This window comes from Sciurus carolinensis, chromosome 4, assembly GCF_902686445.1.
Source record: "Sciurus carolinensis chromosome 4, mSciCar1.2, whole genome shotgun sequence".
NCBI classification, from domain to species: domain Eukaryota; kingdom Metazoa; phylum Chordata; class Mammalia; order Rodentia; family Sciuridae; genus Sciurus; species Sciurus carolinensis.
This window is the reverse complement of record NC_062216.1, coordinates 82,418,944-82,445,607: the sequence shown is the minus strand read 5'-3', so window position 1 is coordinate 82,445,607 and position 26,664 is coordinate 82,418,944. Positions and strand designations below refer to the sequence as shown.

General features: G+C 37.5%; 1 protein-coding gene across 1 annotated transcript; it reads right to left on the bottom strand.

Moving 5' to 3' along the window:
* Window positions 1-5,829: 5,829 nt before the first annotated feature.
* On the bottom strand, window positions 5,830-9,366 carry Pde6h (phosphodiesterase 6H). The gene is made up of 3 exons (XM_047551773.1): window positions 9,233-9,366; window positions 8,173-8,213; window positions 5,830-5,906 (listed from the first exon to the last, which is right to left on the bottom strand). Exons 1-3 carry the CDS (start codon window positions 9,364-9,366, stop codon window positions 5,830-5,832), a joined length of 252 nt encoding a protein of 83 aa, XP_047407729.1.
* Between the last annotated feature and the right edge of the window lie 17,298 nt (window positions 9,367-26,664).

The following is a 26,664-nucleotide window of genomic DNA, read 5'->3' as shown; positions in this document are numbered from 1 at the left end:
GACTTTATTGCTCACACCCACATGCACACACCTACAACATCTACCGCTGCACCTGCACAGCTAGATGGCTCCCTTAAGTGAAACTTCATAACAAACTGCATCCCTGTGCTAGACTGTCAGCATGCTGAAATCAAGAAATTCATAATGACGACAATTAAAATGACTGTAGCAATTATAATATGATCATTGGGCATTTACAACTAGCCAGGGAAGACACTCTCATTTTGTATTAAAAAAAAAAAAAAAAAACACTTCCATGAAATAGATGCAATTTCCTTGATTTTACAGTGAGAAAATGCATTTGGAGAGCTTCAACTTACCTATCTCTGTAGGTTCACTTGTCTATTTTTGTTTGCACTGCCTGCGCTTTTGATATCATGTCCCGAAAACCGTTCATTGACGAGACCATTGCCAAAGAGCTTTCCCCCTGTTTTCTCCTAGGTGTTTTATCATTTCAGATCTTACATTTGGGTCTTTAATTCATTTCGTTGGTTTTTGTATGTGATGCAAAATAATGGTCCAATTCCATTATTCTGCATGTCCATATTCAGTTTTCCTAACACCATTTACTGAAGATTATTCTTTTTGCATTGCAAACTTTGACCTTCTTTATTGAGGAGCAGTTGACCAAAGATGTGTAGACATAAATCTCAAGGTGGTTATCTCATCCTTCCACATTCTTTGTTCTGTTTCATTTCTCTTGTGTCTGTTTGTATACCAGTGCCATACTGTTTTGATTACTGTAGATTTGTAATATAATTTTAAGTCAGGAGATGTTTTGCCTTCAGCTTTGTTCTTTTTTTCCCTCCAAGACTGCTGTAGATATTCAAGGTCTTTTGTGATTTCATGCAAATTTTAGGATGATTTCTTTTCTACTTCAGCAAAAATACTTTTGGAATTCTGATAGGGATTTTGTTGAATCTGGAGATCACTTTGGGTATGGATATTTTAACAATATTAATTTTTCTAATCTACGAACATGGAACTATCTTCTCACTTATTTGTATCATCTTCAATTGTTTTCATTGAAGTCTTGCAGTTTTCAGTGTACACATCTCTCACCTCCTTGGTTAAATTTATACCTAAGTATTTTATTCTTTTTGATGCTATAATAATTGACATTGTTTTGTAAAAAAAAAAAAAAATTAGGTAAGTTGCTGTTAGAGGATAGAAACAAAACTAATTTTTATATGTTTATTTTGTAATATACAACTTTACTGAGTTTGTTTATCACTTCTAACACTTTTTGGTGAAAACTTTAGAGTTTTCTATATATAAGATCATGTCAACTACAAACAGACAATTTTACCCCTTCCTTTCCAATTTGAATATCTTTTATTGATTTTATTTTTTCTTGCCTAATTGCTCTTTGCTAGAACTTACAGTGTTATTTTGGAAAGAAGTGATGACAGTGGCCATCACTTGTTTTGTTACAGACCTTAGAGGAAAAGTTTTCAACTAGTCCCATCAAGTATGATGTTAGCTACTGATTTGTCATATGTGGTCTTTATTATAATGGCATACATTCTTTCTACAGCCAATTCATTGAGAATTCTTATCAGGAGGAGACGTTCAATTATTTCAAATGCTTCTTCTGTATCAATTGAGATAAGCATGTGGTTTTTATATATTCTGTTAATGTAGTGCATTGCCTCTATTGGTTTATACATCTTATAATTACAAGCTTGCATTCATGTAATTTATTCATTCAATAAATATCTGTCAAGTGCATCTGTATTTTATAGTTATGAGTTTCACCCATAATAGGCCTCAGAAATGTTACCTGAAAGGTTTATTGAATTAATGTGATGAAAGTGTACTAGTTGCTTCTTTTGCCTATTCTGATTATTACCTCCCATGTCTAAATATCACACTTTCCAAGGAAATGATCTCAATTTAGGGGAATCGGAAAATAACAGAATACATAATTTTTTCTTTTGGCAAATTACTGCTTATTTTGAAAGTGAGAGTATATAAGAGTATATCTGGAAACTCTCCAATTAGTAAATAAAAACTGATTTAAAATAATCTGAGAACTCATTAAATCAGCTGGGAGTGCAGTTAGTTCATGAATTTTGCAATTATATATATGCAATTAGCAATCAATTATAAAATATACTGTTATTTATAATAGAAATTAACTAACTAGAAATATATAAATTCTGTATGACCAAAACCTCAAAACACTGCATGGTACATTGGATGGAATTGAGACTTACCTTGTAGTATGTTCATTTCATACCCTCTTAATGTTTATCTTGTGTATGGAAGAACTTTTCATAGCCAATCAGAACAACAGACTTAATTGTTCAATGAATGGGGACAAATTCACAATTAGCTCTGAGGATTTAAGTCTTCTAATTGAATGGTTAGCTTTCCAAGTGTTGAAGTACTCCTTCATTACAGCAGGTGGCAGTACTATGCACAATTTGACTTACCCTGGGCCTTGAAGAGATGTGAAAGGAAAACATCAAACACTCATTCTGGAAGAACTGGAAACTGTGGCTCTGTGTTTTAGGACTTCTAGCCATAAAGAGAACAGTTTGCTCATGTTTGAAATATATTTGGACTTATTACTTGTTTTTTATAATTTTATGCTGGAAGGAACCTTGGAGATCATTTAGTCCAAGATCCTTTTTTATTCTCAAAATATTTCAGCCCAAAGAAGGAAAATTAATTATCTGATTATCTAATAAGTACTTTGTAGCCCAGCCAGGCAGAACCCAGGTCTCCTGATGGTTTTTGCCAAAAGGAAATGTGTACTGATGTTGATAATCAGCTTATGAATCTTGCTTTTTTGAATTTCAGTTTTCATCTAATCCAGCTATGCCCTCATGAAGTAAAAGGTAGGACAATAACTCATTTATTTTTTCAGGAAGTATTTTGTTCATTTATATGCATACCCAGGTTTCATGTCCCATATAAGCCTTTTAGCCTTTAGTAAAACATAAGTCCTTTTCTGTTTCTCCCTTGAAGACAATTTCATGTCAAAACACAGCTCTCATTGTGTTGATTTTTCTTTTGTTTGGTCATATGTGATTGCTATTCTCTCAGATGCTAAATATTGGTCTTACTGATTATTCCTCTGTGTGTGTGGGGGGAGGGGGTGTGGGTGTGTTATTCATGCCCTCAGTTGTTGAGAAAATATCTCTCCCTCCTCCCATCAGTTGATGGGAGTCTTCTTTCTTTCTCAATAGAGGTCAAGAGCACAGTGCCCGTTATTTGAACCACTATATATATTTGCCTAGGGCGGGGTACCCAGAGGAACATTTCCTCTGTGCATACTGTTCTCTGTCTGACTGTAGGGCTGCTAGGTTCTAGAATGGGTGGCAGTGCCCAAATCATAAGCACCGTCAGTCTCAACTTCTACCCAACTATAGCAACAAACAAGAGAGGGGTGGAGGGTAAGGCAGGCCCCTGGCTTGGCCTGCCCAGACCAAAGCTCTCTCCCTCCCTGGTCTCTCCTACTCCAGTCAGAGAAAGCGGTTGAGGAAAGGACTTTGGAGGGTGTCTGGGTGAGACAGCAGCAGGTTATTCCTTGGCAATAATGGTGCACATTTGGCCCCATGGTTCTTGAAACACTGTCAGTTCAATACTTACAGTCTGAACTCTCTGACATTCTCTGCAATTAAAGAGGCATTTAACTGAGTTACTATGGAGTAGTGGGGCATTTCTATGTTATCAGTCAACAAAACAGTTTAAGAGTCAGAATGCATGAAATGTTAGCCCCTTTCTCACACATTTAATGTGTGTTATTGGAAAGCAAGTTGAATAGGCTAATAGAGGCAGCAAGATAAGAATTATCTAATTCCTAATGTGTAAATTGTAAGCTAGGACTTCATTGTGTTTTCAAAAATGACACAAATATAAGAATCACTTGGGACCCTTATTAATAATATCGATTCCAAGATCCTTCCCTTGGAGATTTTTATACCAAAAATCATGAGTTGGACCCAAATTTTAAATGCTTTTCACAAGAGATTCTCAATGGTTCTTATTATCAGGAAGGTGTCTGAAGAGTTTTTAAAATTCTCCAAACTCTAAAATCTTGTGATGAATTAACTTCTGATATATTTACAAAATTGAAATGAAGAAATTCATAGTGTTGGTAGCAAGGCATCCAAGTCAGAGAGGGGCATCTGGCTTTGGGTGCATTCTGTTTTGTCAACATTATTGTTTCACATTTAGAGAAACATTTTCAAGGCAATCAAAATGTGGATCAAACTCTCATCTAACTACAAAAGAATCTAGATCTCCCTGACTAAAAGACAGCCTGGGATGAACAAGTGGAGACTGAAGTCATTGGCTAGGAAACTCGGCTGACTTAAAGGGGTGGGGCCAGCTTTGGCAGGAGGAAAGACAGGTGCATGGGTGGAGGCAGGAGTTCCTGCTGAAGGAGGAAGCACACATTACTACTCTGCCTCGGTTCATGTCATTGTTCCACTTTTGAATTTATGTCTTCCTTTTTCTTTTGTACTTCTAATTTTCCGGTCAGTAATTACTTTGGTCAATTGTGCAAAATAAATAATATGGAACCTACAGCAAAAGTAATTCTCTTGAATACTGAGTCCCTTTAATTCTCTTGCTTAGATTCTGAAGCCCTAAAAGTCATAGAATTTATTGTTATCATGAACCTCAGATGATTAAATTCAGGCAAACTGGAGGGTCTAAAGGGTGAAGTCTTTGTCCAACTTTGAGCAACTTTCTGGTAGATTGAGAACTAGAATCTGACTCTCTTTCCTCTCTTTCACCCTTCTTTTTTCAGTTAATTTGCTTTTTTTTTTTTTTTTTTTTTTTTTTTTACCACACATTATGAAACTGAAATGAAGAAATCCATACTGTTAGTACCAAGTATCAAAGTCAGACAGAGTCAGTATTTGAATTGCACAACTGCCTTGAAAGTATTGGGGAAAGAGAGCTATGTGCACATTCCATTTGACACAACCTCAGAGGTGAAGCAAACCTTCATTTTATTTCGAGGGTTCAACTACCTGTCCTTTGCATCTGAGTCTAACCCCTACAGCATATAAACCTTTTAAACGGATAGTTTAAAAGTGATTTATTATAAATGTACAGAAATCCAGCTGATGCATTTACAAATAACTTGTGACTCTCACCTTAAGCTAATGGACAAAATAATTCTACCAAAGGGATGCTATAAATGGGAACTTTCCTGAAACAGAGCACTGAGTGTGATTTTAAGTGTCCATTAGAACTATACAATTTAGAGCTACATGGGATCCCTGGGATAAACTAATTCAATAAAATTTAGATCCAGAAAGTGCAATTTACAAAGCAGAATTATGACTTGAACCTTAATCTGGGGCTGTTTCTCAAGCACTGTGCCTATTTCCATGTGACTGTGTCTTTTTGTTTAATTGGTTCCTAGAACAGGGCCACGAATATTTGCATGCACTATTTAGTACAATTTCACCACAAGATTCAAGGTAAATATCTCCTTTCTTAAATAAGAAGGGGTGGAGAATGACATGTTATCTTAAAATTCTATTAGTAATTAATTATAATGAATGCCAAGCAAAATTAGATTTGAGGAACTTACACATGAAAACAAAATGTAGAGAAATATTGATGATAGAGGTGGTAAAGTATGAATGCCCCAGCTTTTCAATGACACTCCTGGCTGAGCTATGTACTGCAAGAGAAATTCTGACACCTGGAGAACTCTTAGTAGTAAGTGATGGAAAATGTCCACATAAGTCCAAGAAACTACTTCTGAGTACTGAATTTTAAAACTCTGTCAGATTAATAGAGCAAAAGCAGTCAAATTTACAGCAGGTGTTGTTGAGAGTTGGCAGAACCTCTGGTGCTTTAGATAATCCCAAACTGGGCGAGCTCATGCAATTCTAGGTGGCTGAACACCTCCCAGGGACAAATCACCGTGATATCTGCGAGAGATGAAAGAAGAATATGTAAGCCAACTTCACCCACAAGGAGAGCCTCTTCCAGGCAAAGGACACTCTCTGGACAGAGACACCTCACTCCACCCTTCTATCTATCTTCCCATGGCAACTGGGAAGCTATCCAGACTGGCCCTATAGCCCAGGAAGTATCCCCCATCAATTGCATAATTATTGTCCCCACCCCCGGTCACCCCTACTACCCTGGTATCTCTGTTGGTTTCGTTCTGTATCCTCTTTGGAAAGGTGACAATGGTTTGATTGGGGTACTCTCTGGGTTATGGCTCACTGAGTCTCCCTAAACCTCAACCACCATGGAGAGAATAGAAGTAGAATTCTAGTCATGTCAAGGAATTAAAAGGGAATGTGAGCACTGTAAATTCCCAGGATCTGGGGTTCAATGGTCTTACTCCTACCAGATAGGTTCCTTGGGTTTCTCTGACTTGTTCTTCAGTTCCTTTACATTTTGAAATGTCTCTATCAAATCACATACTGAGAGACAATCTCAAAGCATCATCTGATTCAGCCTCTTATTTCAGATGTTACTATCTCCCATTACAGAGAAGCTGGCTCATACCCAGAGTAAACAACTAGCAACCAATCAACAAATCAGTCAATAAGTCTAGTTATATATATGGGACTAGAACCAGATCAAAGATCTCAGATCTTTCCTCAGTATAAATCTCTTTTCATTGTCCCAAATGTGCAGAGAATTAAGCCTATCTTTCAGAGCCCAAAGCAAGTGTGCTGGTCTATATATACCTGGCCTAAATACAGAAGCAATTGACCTAGAACAACCAATGGCCTTTATAAAGTAACTGGAAAATCTATTTGAGATCCCAGGAATGCCATTGACTACAGAAAGCAAACATACTGAATATCTCCTGGTGAGAACACTGGTTTCTATGAATGTCACCAGTTATTAACTGTGTTGAATGAGTTCAAAGCATATATCCACACAAAAATCTGCACCTAAATATATATATATGTATATATGTATGCATATGTATGCATATATCAGCTTTATTCATTATTTCCAAAACTTGGAAGAAACCAATGTCCTTCAACAAGCTAAATAAACTGTGGTATGTTCATACAATGGAAAAATTATTAAGCAATAAAAATAAATGAGCTATTAAGTCATATAAAGACATGGAGGAACCTTAAGTGAATTTGATAAGTGAAAAAAACCAGTGTGGAAAAGCTTTATACTGTAAGATTCTAACTACATGACATCCTAGAAATTGCAAAACTAAGACCTAGGAAAAAAGATGTGGCGGTCAGAGGACTTTAGGAGGGAGAAGAAAGAGCGATGAGCAGTTAGAACACAGGTTGTTTAGGGCAATGAAACTATTCTGTATGATACAATAATGGTGGGTACACAACATTATACGTTAATTAAAACACTTAAAAATCATATAATACAAGGAATTAACCCCAAGCTATGTAAGCCCCAGACTCTGGTTAATACAATAGTAATGTATTGATATCGAGTCATCAACTATAACACATGTGCCACACTGCAGGATGTTAATAATAGGGGAACTATGTACAAGGGGAGAGAGGGAAGGGATATATAAGAAATCTCTGGACTTTCTACTTAATTTTTCTCTAAATCTAAAATTTCTATGAGAAATAAAGTCTATTAATTTTTTAAAAATACACTGGGGTACACTTCCCAGGGTACATTGGTTATAATCATTGTCCAATGAATGAAAATATTCTAGCCAATTTAAAAAGTCACATGGGCTGCATTCAGCGTGCAGGGTCGTGTTTTCGGTGCTAGAGGATGTGCAAGAAGAGGAAGTTGCTAAGGAGTGGTTTGCCTGGTAGAGTGAAAAGTTTGTCCAGGCCCCACCCTTATTTCCAATACCTCACTCTGTGGCCTCACATTGTCACTTAATTCCTCTGTCTCAGATTTCTCTTCTGAAAAATAAAGTTGGGCTAGACAAACTCTGAGACTCTTTCTTCCATGAAAGTCTACCATCATCCATTATATGCCCTCAAAGCTTGTTTAATAGAACAAGAGGATTCATTAAACTTTGGACTCCCTTGATTTCTTTTAGGGATTTTGCATCTGGTCACATATGTACTTACTTAGGAGGGTAAATTAAATCCCCACATTTCTATGTCCTTGAAGCTTCTGCTGGCTCAGGTATTCCTTGTAACTCTCAACTTCCCCTTAAGGCCTGAAGTGTGTAAAGAGGTGAAACTCTAAGTGCAAAGTTCTCACTTAGATATGTGAGTTGCTCACCTGTTCCTAGCCCCTCCATGCCTGGAATGTCATCTCCAAACCTACGTGGAAAGAATAAAAGAGACATTTAACTGAATTCGGGTAAAAGAATCCTGGAATCATTCACATGAAAAGTTTCTTGACTCAAGGGGGAAGAAGAAGCAGCTTAAGTGTTTGGATTTAAGAAATTTCTTTCATTTGTATTGAACTGAAGCAAAAAGAATATCACTCCAATAAGATTTATGTATCTCTGGAGAGGGAAATATTTCTCCACTCTACAAGTTTAGTCTAAGACATTTGAAAACCAGAAAAAATGACCAAGAGGACGACTTAGTCAAGCTTCCCTTTTTAAAAATAGAAACTGAAATGAGAAAGCACCACAGAAGGCACTTAGATTCAATTCTTCTATTTGTTCACATTCACAAGCATTAACTTAGCATCTGCTATGTACCAGACATCATGTTAGTCACAGAAAGTTAAGGAAAAAACAAACAAATTTCCTCTGAGGGATTTTAGACTCAGGGAACAGATGTAAATAAATAAGAGTGATGCAAAGAAAAAAAGAAAAATCAAATTATAATAGCTGAATTCTATCATAGAGCAAACATGAAAGTATGGATAAAGTTTCAGAGTCAGTTCAAAAGCAATATGAACTATGTGTTGAATATATGAACTATGTTGACAATTTTGCCAAGGAGAGAGAGAAAAATAGAAAGAACTAAAGGCATAAAATTGTAAACCATAAAAATAAACTGTGTTTTTTGGAAATGACCAGTGGTTTGGTATTCCACATTCAAGCACAAGGAATGTCAACAAAGAGAGGTCAAGAAAAGCCTAGAAGATCAAGTCCAAGGTTATTGTGAGAGGCTCCTTTTTCCATGCTAAGTTTGGCCATGAACCTGGGACCTGAGAGGGGGAGAGTTACAAAGCTAAAGACATGACTCAGCAAAGCCTGAGTTAGAAAGGTAACTAGAGGGCAGGGTGGAAATTTGTGTGAGCCTGTTTAATATTATGAGCATGGGTTTCTCAAACCCAGAGCAGTCTTGTGGGAGCATAGGTTTTCTCTTCATTTTGGTCTTACCCTTTCACTCCCTTCTTAGGAGGTTTGCTCTTGAATTGGCGAGTCTGTCTCTGCTTGAACTTGGGGGGCCCTTTGCGTGGGGTGGTAGGACCCTGGCTTGCTGCTGGAGGAGCCAAAGTAGTGTTGTCACTCATTTTGACAGTCCTTGGGTGGCTGAGGTTTCCCCTGTTGGGTGCTCTGGACAGTGAGAGAGGAAAAAAAAATAACTTCAAGTAACAAGGACCATTGTTATTAGACATTCACTGTAAACCAGAAAGGACAAATGCTTTGATAAAGAAGCTCAGTATTCTGTGTTGACACAAAAGGGCAGAGAAGATTACAGTTTAAAGAGATTTTTAAGAAAATATGGTATAACTCAATGGAGGCATTCAATGTACTGGAGTGTAAACTGACAAGCAAGTGACTTAAAAACTTGAAAATGTAGACATATGTTATTCCAAGAGATGAGCTGCTCTCATGTTATGTGAATTCGTCATAATGGTGTCCTTGCCCTCCATGACCACCAGTCCCACCATTTGTCAAATGAGGGAAATGGACTAAACCATATCTACAGCCTATTATAGCTTTCACAGGTTTCAGAGCTTTACGTGCATATTATTCCAGTCAGTTATAAAATAACCTGATTCTAAAAGCTTTAATTTAAACTATTTATGGGCTCTGTTGCTGTATACCTTTATTTTACCTAATCCTCATGTGATCCAAAGACTTTTCTCTTAGTTCTGGGAGGTGACAAGGTAGTCATCTGGATAGGAGAAACTCTGAATGGGGGATACTGATGACTACACTCAACATGTCCTAGTAGACACAGGCACAAATAGTGACCTTAATGCAGATGATTAAGTAATGAGCTTGCACTTTAACTCCATTCCAGATGTTAGGTTCTTCAACCACGTGATTCCCAGATATCTTCAACATTTTCTGCTATCCAAATCCTGGACCTGTCCAGTATGGTGTTCCCAGGCTAATTTAGTTATGGACAGGCAAACTATCCTTTAAATATAAATTGCAGAAAAGATTCACAAAGACAAATGTAAAAAACAAACAAGCCAAGTTTTAAAATGACATTTTTTTTCTTTCTCTATTTCTTTCACAATAATCAACAAAACTTATCCTGAGAAGGAAGATTCTGGAAAGCTCTAAAGAACTTCCAAATAGCCTTAACTTCTTACCCTGAGCCAACCCTTTCCCTAATCTGGTGCCTGGGTTTTTTTTTTTTTTTTTTTTTGCATGAAATCTCTTACTGTGCCTGCTACAGATTTATGCTAATGTTCTTAGCTCCAACCCTCCCTTATGGTCTTTGGCTCAGGTCAATCATCATTCTTTACCCTCCTTACATCTTTGAAAATCAAGTTTAAATCATTATCCTTGCCTCCAAGACATTTTGTCCCTGTTTTCTTTTTCCAATTTCTGTTGTCATTTTCTCTTGGCAGTCCTCAACTTGTTCAACAGAAATGCATTGACCAATCTGTGAGCTGGTACCAGGATGGTGAACTTGGCCAGGGCCCTGGATCACTTGCTCATGCTGAGAATCTTGTCTTTATCTCACACTGAAGTATGCCTCACAAGGCAGATTTTTCAATTTGAGGACATTTTTGTTATCTCAGAACCTATGACAGAGCTCGATGCATAATAGGTGTGCCATATATATCGTATTGGTCAAGTGAATGAAAAAATTAATACAGAAGTTCACTGAATACCCTGAACCTTTGGTGTTGAGATTCCAACCTGTGACTTTTCCATCAGACCACAGAGAAGGCACTAGTTGGACTTCACCTCACAAAGCCCTCAGTGGCTTTAGGAAATGCACTGCCAGCTCCTCTGATCACTAAGTCTGACTCTTACACTGTGGGTCCTGTCTAGCCCTGTCAACAGGCAAGGTTTGTGCCTCTCCCACATGTGGTTGGGACCATGGAGTCGGTGGTAGGCTGCCAAGGGCAGCATCATGCTCAGTGGCCCACCACCAATTGACACATCATGGCTCTGCCAAAGCCACAGGGAAAACTAGAAAACTTCTCTCAGCTCAAGATTTTTAGACTCTTCAATTCTTTCAAAGTAGTAAGATACCATATATTTTCCGTTCTTTGATCTGGAGAACCTATTAGAATTAGGATTACCAGGTTTTACAGATAAAAATATAAGGTACCCAAGTTAAATTTGAATTTCAGATAACAAATTAGTTTTTAGTGAAAGTATATTCCATGTATTTCAAAGTACATACTTATACTAAGAAAATCATTTGTTGTTTATCTGAAATTCAAATTTAACTGGGAATTACATATTTTATCGGGTGACCCTAACTGGGATCCTTTTACTTTGGAGTCAGAGTTTGATAATGGCAAGGCTCAAGGTGACCTTGATCTGTCAAATTATCCTTTAGGATAATGCAGTGCAAAGAAAGTGCCCTTTAGAATCAAACAGATTCAGTTTCAATTCCTGCTTTACCAAAAAACAAACAAACAAACAAAACACTGGCTATGTGACCTTGATAAGTTACATATCCCTCTCTGGACCTCATTCCATTTATAGAATGAATCAAATAATATCTTCCTTTTAAGGTCATGGGGAACATTAACGGAGATAATGTAAATAGGTATTAAATAATGATATTAGATTTGAGATTACTAATACTTAAATCTTCCCTTGAAATGTCTAAGGGCATCCTGGAGCTAAATAATCTCAAGCCTAGTGACAGGCTCCATTCTTGCTATAAAAGGAGGTTTCATGATTTTGGCCTCCAAAGGAGTTGAGTACATCATTCCTTTGTGAGGTAGGATACTTTCCTGTTTTTACTACAATATTAGAATTTCCCCTTTTGAAGATTACAAATATGTTCTACAGAAAGAAGTGGATACAAGAGCTCACTTAGAAGGAAGGTGGGGTTAGTGTCCCTTAGACCCACGGCAGCAAAGCTCAGCTGTATGAAGTTACAGAGGATGAACCTCCACAATTTCCAGTGAAAGCAAAGCAATTTCAGAAGGTTCTTGAGACAGAACCTCTGATGCTGCTTTATCATTCAGAATTTGAATTCCCAGTTCCCTTTTCTCAGCAGATGTAGGCAGATAGACAACTCCATTGTTGATAGATTAAAGAAGGGCATAGAGGGAGGCACAAGGGATAGTACTGATACTCCACTGCTGGGATTGGGCTCTTAGATGTCACCCAGAGTCCTGCTGAGGCAGAAAAAAAAGCAAATAATTTGGAAGAACGAATAAGACCCAAACAAAAGATATATATATATATAAAAGCCCAGCAAGTACCTTGCTCATAAAGGAGCAAACAAGCACTTTAGCCTCAAAGGGAGAAGGCTAGGCCACTGCTGCCCCATGGTCAACCCCAGTGCCCACTCTGCTCACTGTCACCTTATCCTTACACTCTCACATGAGCCCCTGGGTGCCTGGGCCAAGTGTGCAGGCACATCCTGGGAGTAAAGCATTGTTTACTCTGTGGTCATTTAATGCCCCAGATCCCTCCTTTCCCAGAAAACTGTTTGCTGTGAAGCCTCAAACAGAGAAGGGTCCATTTTGGTTTCCTTCCAAAAGAATTCAATAATCAAGGTTTGCAGTGACCTGGTAATAACCAAGTTTTTCCCATTATCTTGTCACATGGCAGTATAAAGAGGTTTCAGTGTATTTCCTTCATGTTCTCTCCCATATTTCAACCCCCACCCCAGTGCAGGTCCACAGGTCCAGAATGTTCTTCCATTTCTTTGCTTTAGATTCAGATCAACCCTCCATTGCCTTTCAATTAAATCCTTCTCAAACTCCCCAGAAGTTGAGAAATACTCACAGAACAGCACGTTGCTCCTATAAGCTGTCCAGTTGCCTTCCTCACGATAGGCAAAAGAATCTTTGCATCCTGATTTCTCTCTCGGTAATACGCTCATGCTACCTAATCCCGCCGTCATAAGCTCAAAACACCAACCCAAGGACAAAGAAGTTGCAAGACCATGGGGTGAGACTGGGACAGGCTTAGGAGTTTTCTGATAATTAGATGTTCTTTAAAGAACTGACTAGGGCTCTCCCTGCTATTGATAATTAGGATAATTAGATATCAAATTCATAAACACAAATTATTGATAACCAGGGTAGATTTTAAGTTTTTGATTCAATATATTTTGTCCTTTTCCACACACACATTTAGTCCTACCCCATTACTTCTCTCTCTCTTTCTCTCTCTCTCTCTCTCTCTCTCTCTCACACACACACACACACACACACACACACACACACACAAAGGCCTAATTTTTATGAAGGACTAGATAAGGACTAGATAATGGGAGAGAAACAAGTGAACCTCAGTAATTCTTACAGCAAAAGGGATTTGATCATGTAAACAGTGACATTGAAAAACACATCATTCCTCTTCCTTACTGGAATTTTATGTACTTCCTCTGGGAACTGGAAACTTAAAGTTGGGAGTGACATTTGTCAGAGTAGAGGCTCAAATGATAGTTAGGAGTAGTGAACCAATGACATTTATTTGAAAATTGATTGCTCAGCCTTCCATAACCAGAGATTTCAGGGTGCGGGGTCCAGGCTATGATCTAATTCACTGGGACACTTGCCTTAGTCCTCTAATTGCATTTAGCCACTAGTATTAATTTATATATCACTTTACATGATTTTAAACAGATCTTGGCTCATATGCTATTGAACTTGTTTGATAAATTCAGCACAGAAACACCAGGTGATTTATTCAAGTCTGCTTATAAAGTTAACAGTGGACCAAGCTTGGAAACACCTTGCATATTCAGTTTTCTTCTACTATACCAACGAAACAGACACGACCAAGATGTACATGGGCTAGTCACTTTTATACTTTGCTTGTGAATTGTAGTGTGCCTTCCCTAAATTGCTACTCACTGGAGAATTGAACTTTGTAAGATTTTTAAAGAACATCAATTTATCCTTCCTAAGTGGGAAAATATTAATTGGTAGCCTCAAAGAGATTTCCTGAGTAGATAAATAGCTTAAGAGTTGCTTATATGCTTGGCTATGGTCTTTACCACAATTAGAGCAGTTCTGAAAGCAGCAAACATCCTGCAAATCCAGCAGAGTGTTTGAAGTCTGTGGTTCCCTCCACTCTCCCTTCTGTGTCTCCATTACCATTCACAGCTTCCTCTCCTCCTGCATGCCAGGCACATGGATATTTAGCTGCTTGTTTGACAAACTGTCAAACAGTGTTCTCCTTCATGAAGAACTGCAATTAATTCTTAATGGCAGTGGAAAGAGCTGTAAGCTGAGCTGTCCAGAATGCTGTCACTTAAAGTGGAACAACATCAGTATCCCCCACCAGGTACATGCTAAAAAAATGCAGGATTTTAAGCCCTACTCCAGATTTATTGAATCTACATTTTGTGATTCATTTTTACAATAATGTTTGAAAAGCATCAGGCTGGATCTACATGCAGGTTTGTCACCATTTCTCTGCTATCTGAGAAGATAGGCACCTCTTTGAGTCTCAGTTTCTTTATCTGTAAAATGAATGATTTTGAGTGCCAGGATCTTCATTTTTTCCCATCCCAACATTCTTGAAAGAGATAACCCACAGTCATCATTTTAAATTCTATTATTTTTTAATGGAGTGGGTGAGAAAGGGTGTCACAATCCTTCTCCCAGAGAACTGTGAGACTCAAAGACCAAACATTCATGTCAAAAAGCATCCCAAAAGAAGGAGAAAAAGAGTGGGACTGAAAAGGTACTTTAAAAAGTAAGGACTGAAAATTTTACAAATTCTATGAAAGACAAACCCCAGTGGAATAAACTCAAAGAAATATGTGCCAAAATATTTCATAACCAAACTTCAGAAAACTTAAAACAGTGCTTTTAAGCACTGTAAGAGAAATACCACTTTAGGTACAGGGAAAAACAATCAGAATGACAATAGATTTCTCCTCAAAAACCATGGTGACCAGAAGGAAGTAGGACAGTATTTTTCAAGTACTGAAAGAAGGAAACTCGGCCTTGAATTCTTTAACAAGTGAGTTTATCTTTCAGGAATGAAGGAAAAATAAAGACATCCCCAGGCAAAGGAAGACTAAGAAAACCTTTAAACCATAAGACCTACCCTAAAATAAGGACTAAAGAAATTTCATGAAACAAAAAGAAAATATTGAGAGAAGGAATTTGGAAACATCTGGAAAGAAAGAATTATAAAAAAGAACAATAATATGGGATATAGGGAAGGCAAAGAGCTCAACCACCCTCAGGAGGCTTTGTGGAGAAGGAAACATTGTTCAAGACAATGTGGAGTTCTAAGGAAATGGTCACCGTCTTATATCTTCACGGAATGCATCCATTCATTGTTCCCAGTTCCAAGTGACTGCTCTACTGATTCTGTCTCTACTACTCCTGGCTGTTATTGAGTCTCAGGGGATTTGAGTAGACTTGCCTATCACTGCCTGTGTTGGGCAGAGCTCTTCTACCAGGTAACTTCATTTGTCATTGACTAGTATAGTGATGGTTAACTCGGTTATTTTATCTCTGATCTTACCAACCTGATTATGGGACCATATGACTTTAGGCAAAGTAATCAATCACTGTGGAATTCTTCTGAAAGTACTTTGGTGGGCTAGACATAAGAGAAAGAAAGCTAATAAAAACCTGACTGAGAAAAAAAGAAAGAAAAAAAAGGAGGAGGAGGAAGAGGAGGGAACTAGGTACAATGGAAGATGAATCACAAAAACATTTTACTAAGTAAAAAATATTCACCACCAAAAAAATCTTTAGTATTTGATTTCATTTATGACACTCTGGAAAGGCAATCTCTGTAGCACTGGAGAATCTATTGGGGTTGCCAAAGTTTGTGGTTGAAAGAGTACTTGACTTCAAAGGCAGAACACAGGAATTTTTTGAGGGATGATAGACTATTTGGTATCTTGATCACAGTGGTAGATGTACAAATCCATGCATTTGTCAAAGTTCATGTGTATACCACAGAATAAGTTTTATTACATGCAAATTTCAAAAAAACTAAACATAATAAAATATTTAAAAGTCTAAGCTCAATATCTTTATAATCATTGGTTCATGATCCCTTCCGACAGATGGGAAACTATTATTCATTATATATAGGAAAGTAATTACAGGGAAGGTACTAAGTAATTAAAAATTTAGCTGTCCTGTAAGCTGCTTACACAAGTGCTAATCTCTAAGCTTTCTTAGGGCTTCTTAAAATACCAGTGAGTAGAAAAACACACATTAAAGTCACATTTCCTCCACATTTGGAATCTCCTATCCTGAGCTTCCCATTCCAACTGACATAAGAAACCAGAGAGGAATACTGTAAATGTGAAAGAGGAATGTACAAGTTCAGTTCATCATTTCTTTAATATCCTATATCTTTATTCTCCAGAACAGCAATAATTACTCTGGAAAAAAAATAACATGTTGATAAAAAATATAATACTCAGGGCTGGGGAGATAGCTCAGTTGGTAGAGTGCTTGCCTTGCAAGCTCAAGGCCCTAGGTTCGATCCCCCAAGTACAACCAAAAAAAATAAATTAATTTAAAAAAATATATATATATAATACTCTCTTCCAGAAAGTAGCAAAAGGCACACTTTCCAACTCATTTTAGGAGGTCCATTTTATCCTGATACTAAACCCAAAGATAGAAGAAAAAAAAAAAAAAAGAGCAAATATATCAATGTGTAAAAAAGAATGATCCACCACAACCACATGGGATTTATTCCAGCTTTACAAGGCTTACTAGATATTAAAAAAATCAGTCAACATAATTGACCATATGAAAAGAAGAAAAATCACATGATCTGTCAATTAATGAAGAAAAACCATTCGGCAAAACCCCAAACCCATTCATGATAAAAACTCTTAGCAAACTAGGAATGGGAGAACTTATAAGGAGCATCTATAAAATCTACAGACCATAGAAACACAATACAGAACTCAGATATAGACTCACACAAATAGGCCCAGTTAATTTTTGACAAAAAGCAATTCAATGCGGAAGAACAGCCTATTCAACAAATGAGCGTGGACATCATCCAAAGACCAAAACTAATAAAAAGAACCTTAACCTAAGCCTCACCCTTTATGCCCCCAAAACTTCACACCCACATCTCATACTTTTCACAAAAATTAGTTTGAAATGGGCTACAGATTTGAATGTAAAACTATGAAACCTTTATAAACCTTTAGGAACTTGGACTTGGTAAAGAGAATTTAGACTTGCCAGTGAAAGCACAATCTGTAATGGGGGAAAATGATCAATCTGACTTCATTAAAATTAAAATGTTTGCCCTATGGAAATCCTGATAGGAGAATTAAAGGATAAATTATACTAAGAGACAATATGTACAATTCACATACCCAACAAGGGACTTGTGTCTAGAAAATGCAAAGTACTCCTAAAACTTAATATGAAAGAGTTGAAAAATCCAATTCAAAAAATGAACAAAAACCTGAACAGAAAAGACACAGAAGAGGATATGCAGATATATGTGACAAACAAGTACATAAAATGTTTACCATAACTATTCACTGGGTAAATGCAAATTAAAGCCACAATGAGATGTGACCACACTCTTGTAAAAATTAGTATTAAAAAAACTAGTTATTACACTAGACCATGGCAAGGATATGGGGAAACTGGATCATTCATGCATTATAAGTGGAAATATAAAATGGTACAGCCACTGTGGAAAACAGTTTGGCAGATTTTTCTAAAGCTAAACATGCATTTGCTATACAACCTAGCAATGCACTCATAGGTATTTATTCAGGGAAGTGAAAAATTAGTTTTACTCAGAAATTGCTACATAAATGCTTAAAGCAGCTTTATTCATTCTGCCAAACTGGAAAGTATCCAAATTTCCTACGATATGTGAATAAACAAACCATGGCACTTTTGTACTATGGAATACTGCCCAACCATAAAAGGAAACCAAGTACCAATACGTGCAACAACTTGGATGAAACTCAGGGAATTATGCTAAATGAAAAAAAAAAGCCAATTTGAAAAGTATGTATGATTCCATTTATATAAAAAAATTATAGAGATGCTGAACTGTTTAGGGTCGGGTGTGGTAGGAGCTGGGTATGACTATAAAAGGATAAAAGAAGAGAGCCTTGTAGTGGTGGTAGAGTGAATTACGGACCTTGATCATGGACACACACACATACACACATGAGAAATCTGAATAAACCCTGAGAATTGGGCCAATGTCAGCTTTCCAGGTTGATACTGTACATCACTAAACAAAAGGGAATGAAAAAGGAGGCTCCCTGTATATCTCTTGGCAACTTCCTATAAACCTATCATTATTTCAACATATAAAGTTTAAAAAGTTTGTTATTCTAAAGTCCATAAGAATAAGAATATTACAATTTAGATTATGATGTGTCCCCCCAAATCTCATGTGTTAGAAAATACAAGAAATTCCAGAGGTGAACTGATTGGGCTATGGGAACCTTAAGCTAATCAATGCCTTAACCCACTTTAATGCATTAACTGGGTGGTAACTGTATGGAATAGCTGGAGGAGCTGGGTTGCTGGGGGCAAGACTCTAAGGTATATATTTGTCCCTGCTGCGCAGAGTTCTTTCTCTCTGTCTCTCTGTCTGTCTCTCTGTCTGTCTCTGTCTCTGTCTCTGTCTCTTGTCTCTCTCTCTCTCTCTCTCTTACTCCCTCCATCCCTCCCTCCCTCGCTCCTTCCTGGTGCCTGGGTCCTGAGCTTCTTTTCTTCTTTTCTCCCCCACACTTTACTGCAGTGGTGTTCTGCCTCACCTTGAGAGACCAGAGCAATATAGTTGTTTATCCATGGAAGAAGACCTTTGAACCATAAGCCCCAAATAAACTTTTCCTCCTCTAAATTGTTCTTGTTGGGTCTTTTGATTACAGCAACACAAGGCCAATTAAAATAGGAGCACAACTTAAACATAGTAGCAATCAAGTAAATATTTGTTGGACGTTCCCATTCTCCTTCTGTTTCCATAAAGCCATTCTTCCATCTCAAGTCACTCCTCCTCTGCTTCCCTTGTAGGCATCTCTAGCGTCTTTCCTAAATGCTGAGGTTTCCTAGTGTGTTTTCCTTTTTCATTCATTTTACAGATACTTATTGACAGTCCACTATGTGAGTAGGCAATGTTCTAATCCCTGGGAAAGCAGAGAACATAGCAAGGTCTCTGCCCTTACAGAGTTCACATTCTTGTGAAGAAATGGATAACAAACAGAAAAAAAAAATGCGGAAAATATGTGGAGATGTTATACACCATAAATAAAAATAAATCAGATGATTATACCAAGGCACTATTTTTAGAATGATTAGAGAAGATCTCTGAGGGACTGACATTTGAGAAGAGACCTAAGTAAAGAAAGGAATGGATCAGGTATGATTGATTACCTGGGGGGAAAGCATTCCTGCAGAGAGAATAATCCCTAAAGGGGGAGCCTGTTTCTCATGAAAGGATTAGCAGGGGAGCAGGATACTGGAATGAAGTGGACAATGGCTAAGTATAGGAGATGAGTTTACAGTTTTGCCAAGGGCCAGATCATGAGTATATTAATTATCAAATGCTGCATACACGTACCCCCAAATTTAGCAACTTCTAACACACTTGTTATTTCGCAGGATTTTGTTGTCATTTTAGTTTTTTTTTTTCTTTTTCTTTTTCTTTCTTTTTTTGTTCCTGATACTGGAGATTGAACCCAGGGATGCTGAACCACTGTACTACGTCCCCAGTCTTTTCTATTTTTATTTTAATTTTGAGACAGGGTATTGCTAAGTTGCTGAGTTTGACCTGTAGCTTGCCATCCTCCTGCTTCAATCTCCTGTCACTGGAATTAGTAGTGCATTATGATATCTTGTAGTTTCTAAGGATCAATCCAGAAACAACTTAGTTGACTGGTTCCAGCTCCTGGTCTCTCATGAAGTTGCTACCAAGCTGTCATCATAGGGCTGTCATCATCTGGAGCCAGAAGATTCATTTCCAGAAAGCCTAGGGTTCTCACCATGCAGACCACTCCATAGAGGGTTTGAGTGTCACTGTGACATGGTTCCCAGATTCCCATAGTACAAATGATCTAAGGGAGCTCAAGAGAGGAAACACAATGCCTTTCATAACACGCCTCAGAAATCACACACAATCTCTTCTACTATATTCTATTGGTCACACAGACTCACCCTGATACCATGTGATCAGGGCTGAATACCAGGATCATTGCGGCTATCGTGGGGGCTGGCTACCACTGTGGGGCAACTGTGGGACTTCCATTTATTCCAAATGGATGGAAGGTCCCTAGAGGTTGGAAAGTCATGTGACAGTGAGTGTGCTTCTTACTCTGACTGCTATGAGAACAGAGGCTCACAGAAAGGCTATTATGGAAATAGAAATAAGGAGGTTGTTGCAAAGATCCAGCAGAGGCACAGCGATGGGAGGACAAGGGTGTTAGCAAAGGAGGAAATGAGTCGTCAGCAGGTTGTACACCAAAAGTAGAGTTAACAGGATTTCCTCAAGCTGGGCCAACTTCTTCTACACTCTCTCTGGGTAAACATGTCCATTTATATGGCTTAAACTAGTGTTTCTCCAACTTTAGCTTACCTGCAGAGCTTTCCAAAACATAGATTCTTGCCTCTAACTCCACAGGTTCTGATATAGTAGGTTGGAGTTGGACCTGGGATTTTGCATTTCTGAAGAGTTCTTCAGGGATGCTGATCTGCTGGTACACAGACCATACTGGTTTAAATACCATCTATACTCTGATGAAGTATAAATGATTAACCTAGAGTTGAAATCCTGCCTTATATATCTTACTATGTGTCAGAAATCACTTCCTAGTTATGTCATCAGTCTTTCAAACTCAACACTAAATGTGTCCAAGCTCAAGTCAATGCTTTCCTCAATGCATCTGTTCCTTCTTTTGTAAGTTCTATCTTAGTAGGTGGTACCACCAAGGATCCTAACAAGAAAGCCAGAAGTCATCTGCGACTCCTGATTCTTTCTCACTCTCATCCGTGACACCACATCACTCACCAAATCTTGCCAATTTCACTTACATATTTCTCAGATCTGACCATCTCTGTCTATCTCTATTATGATTATTACAATTAAACAGTCTTCTAAAGGGTTTTGTCCACATCAACTTCTTCCACACCACTTTACCTGAGTGAATTATATAAAACACAAAACTAATTATGTCCTTCCTTTATTTCTAGTGGTTCTCATCACTGATGGAAATCAAGGCAAAGTTTCTTATTAATGTAGCATAAGAAGCCTGCTGTGCTGTGGACCCTGACACTGCTCCCCTCCAGGAACATTTCTCATTCTTACCTTACATGCACTTTATACTCCACTTGAGCTCTCCTCCCTTATAATTTCTTGCAAGTATCACATTTGTTAATCAACTTTGCATTTCTGTGACCAATATACCAGACAAAAACAGCTTAAAGGAGGAGAAGTTTATTTGGGTTCACAGTTCAGAGGTTCAGTCCATGATGGCTGACTCCATTGCTTTGGGTCTGAGGTGAGGCAAAACCTTATGGCAGATGGGTGTGGCAAAGGAAAGCTATTCAGGTCATGACAGTCAGGAAGCAGAGAGAGTTTGAGTGCAAGTAGCCAGGGGTAATATAATCCCCAAGAGCATGCTTCCAGTGACCTACTTCCTTCAGCCACACCCCAATTAGTGGTTACCACCCACTAATCAAATTATTAATCTGTCAAATAGGTTGATCAACTGATTAGATTATACTTTTACAATCTAATTATTTCACCTCTGAATGTTCCTGCATTGTCTCACATATAAGCTTTAGGGGGATGCCTCTTCCCCAAACTATAACATACCATGCTAGGATGTGATGCTATGCTTCTTTATGTCAGATACCTTCTCTCCCATTCCCAACCTTCCCCACATCAATCACCCAATGCCTACTATCTTCCAGAACTGAGCACTGTGGCCACTTCCTCCTGGAAGCCCTACCTGATATCCTTATTTTTGCTCTCACTGTACATTTTCTTTCCCTGTGCTTATAACATGTTTTAAATTTGTTTGTCTTTGTCTTCTCCTATTATGTTATTAGTAACTTGAGGTCTAGGATTATGTCTTGTTTATCTCTTTACCTGCATACAAGTTCTGACATGTAATTAGGAATTATTGTTTGTTAAATTTAAAATGAATCCTTATAGCTGGGCCCAGTGCCTCATGCCTGTAATCCTAGCAACTGTGGAGGCTGAAGTAGGAGAATCACAACTTCTAGACCAGGGTCCATAGCTTAGCAAAACCCTGCCTCAAAATAAAAAACAAAAGTCTGAGGATGTAGCTCAGTGGTATAGTGCCCATGGGTTCAATCCCTAGTACCCAAAAACAAAAAACAAAAAAGAAGAGTCTTTCTGCCAAGAATATGAAATATTGCCATTGTAGTTCAGTGTCTTGTGTAATCATGTGCCTTATAATATTTTTGTCAATGATAGACCACATAGATAAGGGTGGTCCCATAAGATTATAGTGGAGCTGAAATAGTCAATCACTTAGTGACACTGTAGTAATACAGCAGCACAACAGTTACATGCTTGTGGTGATACTGGAATAAACAAACACACTGCACTGCAGTTTGTGTAAAAGCATGACATAATTATGTGTAGTACATAATACTTGATAATGAATGACTATGATTGGTTTATGTATTTACTATAGTATACTTTTTATTGTATTATTTTGTTATTTCTACTTACAAAAAAAAAAAAAAGATAATGATAAAATGGCTTTGGGCAGGTGCTTCAGGAGGGTTCCAGAAGAAGATGCTACCTTAGGAAATGATGACTCCATGCATGTTACTACCCCTGGAGACCTGCCAGTGGGATAAGACGTGGAGATGGAAGAAAGTGACAGTGACAATCTTGACCCTGTGTAGACCTAGGCTAAAGTGTGTGTTTTTGTCTCAGTTTGCAACAAAGAAGTTTAAAATGTAAAAAGAAAGAAAGAAAGAAATAGAAAAAACTTATTGAATAAAGATACAAAGAAAAATATTATGTATAGTTCCATAATGTATTTTTATTTTAAGCTAAGTTATTTTAAAAGAAAAGTCAAATTTAAAAAAAATTAAAATTTATAAAGTAAAAAGTTATAGTAAGTTATGGCTAATTATTATTGAATAAAAATACTTTTATAAATGCAGTGTAGCCTAATTGTGCAGTGTTAAAGTCTACAGTGGCGTACAGCAATGTCCTAGGCCTTCACATTCACTCCCCAGTCACTCGGTGACTCATCTGGAATAATTCCTCATCCTGCATACTCAGTTCATGGTAGGTACCCTATTCACAGTTTTTAATTTTAAAAAAATCTTTTTTACATTTTTACTGTACCTTTTCTATGTTTTGCTATGTTTAGATATACAGATACTTGCCATTGTTTAGCAATTGCCTACAGTTTTTGTGTTGTAAACTACTGCCCAGGTTTGTACCCTAAGGATAATGGGCTATCCCATGTAGCCTATGTGCATAGTAGGCTAGACCATCTAGGTTTGTGTAAGTGCACTCGGTGACATTTGTGCAACAAAATCACTTCCTGGCATTTCTCAGAATGCATCTATCATTAAGTGACACATGACACATGACAGCATATGAAGAAAAGAAGAAAGAAAAAGTATCAGTTACCCTGTTGGCACATGACCATATTCACATTCATCCCTCCCAAGGCCACATTCTCCTGGAAGAACAAGGTGGAGTAGGGGCAGAACGCAGGCATAGCTGTCTGATTTAGACGCACATTTCTACTAAAGAATTTTACACAAATTATTACACACTTCAGTTAAGTATTATTCTAGGCACTCCAAGGAATTCAAGGCATGTAAGATGCAATCCTTTCTTCAACCATTTTAATCCTATCTTCAAGCATTCAAACTGGAAAAATAAGTCCAATATTCACAAAATAATCACTTAACAATACAAAATGGTGCTTACTAAAGTTCTAAAATATATTGCATAATTGCACACTCTAGAAGTTCAGAAAAATACACAATGTACAATAGCAGTTTAATATGTCATATATATTGTATATTATAAACTGTACATTCTAGAACTTTTTTTTTAAAAAATTCATTTGCCCAGAATCATTGATGCAAAGCTTCAAAGAAGGAGGAGGTAATATTTGAGATTTATGTGGGCTGGTCATGAGCAGTTAGATTCAGTCATTCTAATATTTGCTCTACAGCAAAAAGGATCAAAATGATAATGATGGAAATGATGCTTTTTTAGCCTAGGCCTTTTATTAAGCATGTATACTGTGAGGTAAAAACTGCTAGATGTCACACATCTTTTTCAACCCTTCCAGCAGAGTTGAAGATCAGTATCATCCCTTTTTTATAGATGAAAAAAATTAAAGTTCAGAGAAATAAAAACATTTAACCCAAGGCCACATTTTCAGAGGAGTTAGCACCAGGACTCCTGCCTGAAAAGCTAATCTTCCCTCAGCAGGGCTACTGCAGATGCTGCAAGGACAGTTTTCAGAATGGACAGCCTTCAGGGCAGAGATGCCTTCTAGGCGTCTCCACTTGTAGCCTGTAAGAAATATCTGTGCCCAAAAAAGGTCAGGTTCATAGCAAAGGTATTGCCCTATGGAAGATTTGCCTAGAATTTACCTTTCAGCTGTATCCTTGAAACATCTGGAAAATACTTCAAAGGTTTAATGATTTCTTTAAAAACTCTAAAGCAGGTTACCATCATCTGTTGATTTCATTAGGCATTGCAGTGTTTACATGCTGTTACCATGACAAGCCCTTTCTTGTATCTGTAGATTTGATGTGGAAAAGGCAGTCTCAGCTTATCACCCATCTTCACAGCATGGACTGGAAACCGAGTGTGTGCCATTTTAACCTCTTAAAGGAGCCTCTTTAGTTTTCCCATCTGATAGCACATGTGAGCAATGACCTGAAAAGAATAAGAGAAGGAGTCATTTGGGGTAGACTACTACCCTGACCATGATGCTTAAAGACATTTTAGGAGACTCCAGCAGTTGCTCTTTAACTTGCTGAAAGTTTATGGTTATATCGTTAAAATGATGTCTAAATTAATAATTTCTAAGCCTTTTGAGGTCATGGCCTACTTGGGAAATTTGATGAAATTATGAATGCTCCCCCTCCCCCATCAGTGGCACATAGGTTCCATACACACACTGCTTCTACAGGTATTTGGGGGCTTGATACCCTCCAACATCTTTGCCTATAGCTCTGCATTAAGAAAAATTGTGAGGGCACACCAGGCTCAGCTCAGTAGGAACAAAATGTCATGCTAGGCTAATGATGTCTTCCCTGGGAACATGAGAAACGGAGGGCAGCAGGTAGACCAGGAATTTATCATTTCCAATTTTTAAACACTTCTCATTTCAATTAATATATTCTGCACATGTTACTTTTTAATTGTTCCTTCACCAGAACATAAACTCTACAGGACAACAGAGAGTTGGTCTGTTTGCTGTGTACACCAGAGCATGGAACAGTACCTGGAAGAAAAAAAGATGATCAGCAAATATATCAAATGAATAAATGTGCCCCCTCCAAAGGGCAAGAAGATAGAAAATCTATCACTTTCCGTGTATATTAGTATATGCTTCTGTTTATAATAAAATTACATACTTCATTTCAAGAGCCATCTTCCATCCATATTGTTGAAATGAAAACAAAATTAATGACCATTTCTCCAAATAGATTAACTTAAATAGTCAGTTCTAAACATGTTGATAAAAATATCAAATACTGAAATATTAGTACAAATAAGCATTTATTATTGACAATAGCATAAAATGAGTATGACTGAGGTACTTAAAAGCTAGTGTTTTCCTCATGAGATTTAAATACGGACTTGACAACTTGTTCCCATTTAATTGTTTCATAAATCATTTCCTCAGATACAGTACAAAATCAATTTTAGCACTTGTGAAACTGTCACAGATTCTGAGTTAGAACACTGTGAAGTCACATTTATTTTGTAATCTGCATTCCTAGGTTTAATCAAAGGGAGTGCTTTAGCTTTTGTTTAATTTGAAGGAAAAATGATAACAAACAATACTTTATTGTTTGTGGTGCAATATGAAACTGCATCTTGAAATTATAACCTATTAAACTCCACAAATCTGTTTGAGGACAAATTTTTAAATTTAGCACCAAGTATATGCACTTAACACTCATAATTTCCACTCTGTGTTCACTGCCAGCACACTTTCAACATAGCTGGCTGATGAAGAAGCTGGCAGGGACCTAAAAGGAACAGAAGTTGGTGAAACAAAGTAAAGCTATTTGAATTCATTGCTGCTGGTTTTAGACTGCTTGCCTCACTAAGCTTATGCACTGGAGTGACTTGATTTTTAGACATATCTGCACAATTATTCATAATACTCATTGCTATAGGCTCCATCCCCTGGCATGTACATTCATGCATATCAAGTCACACGGGCTGTCTTGCTCCCACATGTGCCATTAATTGGC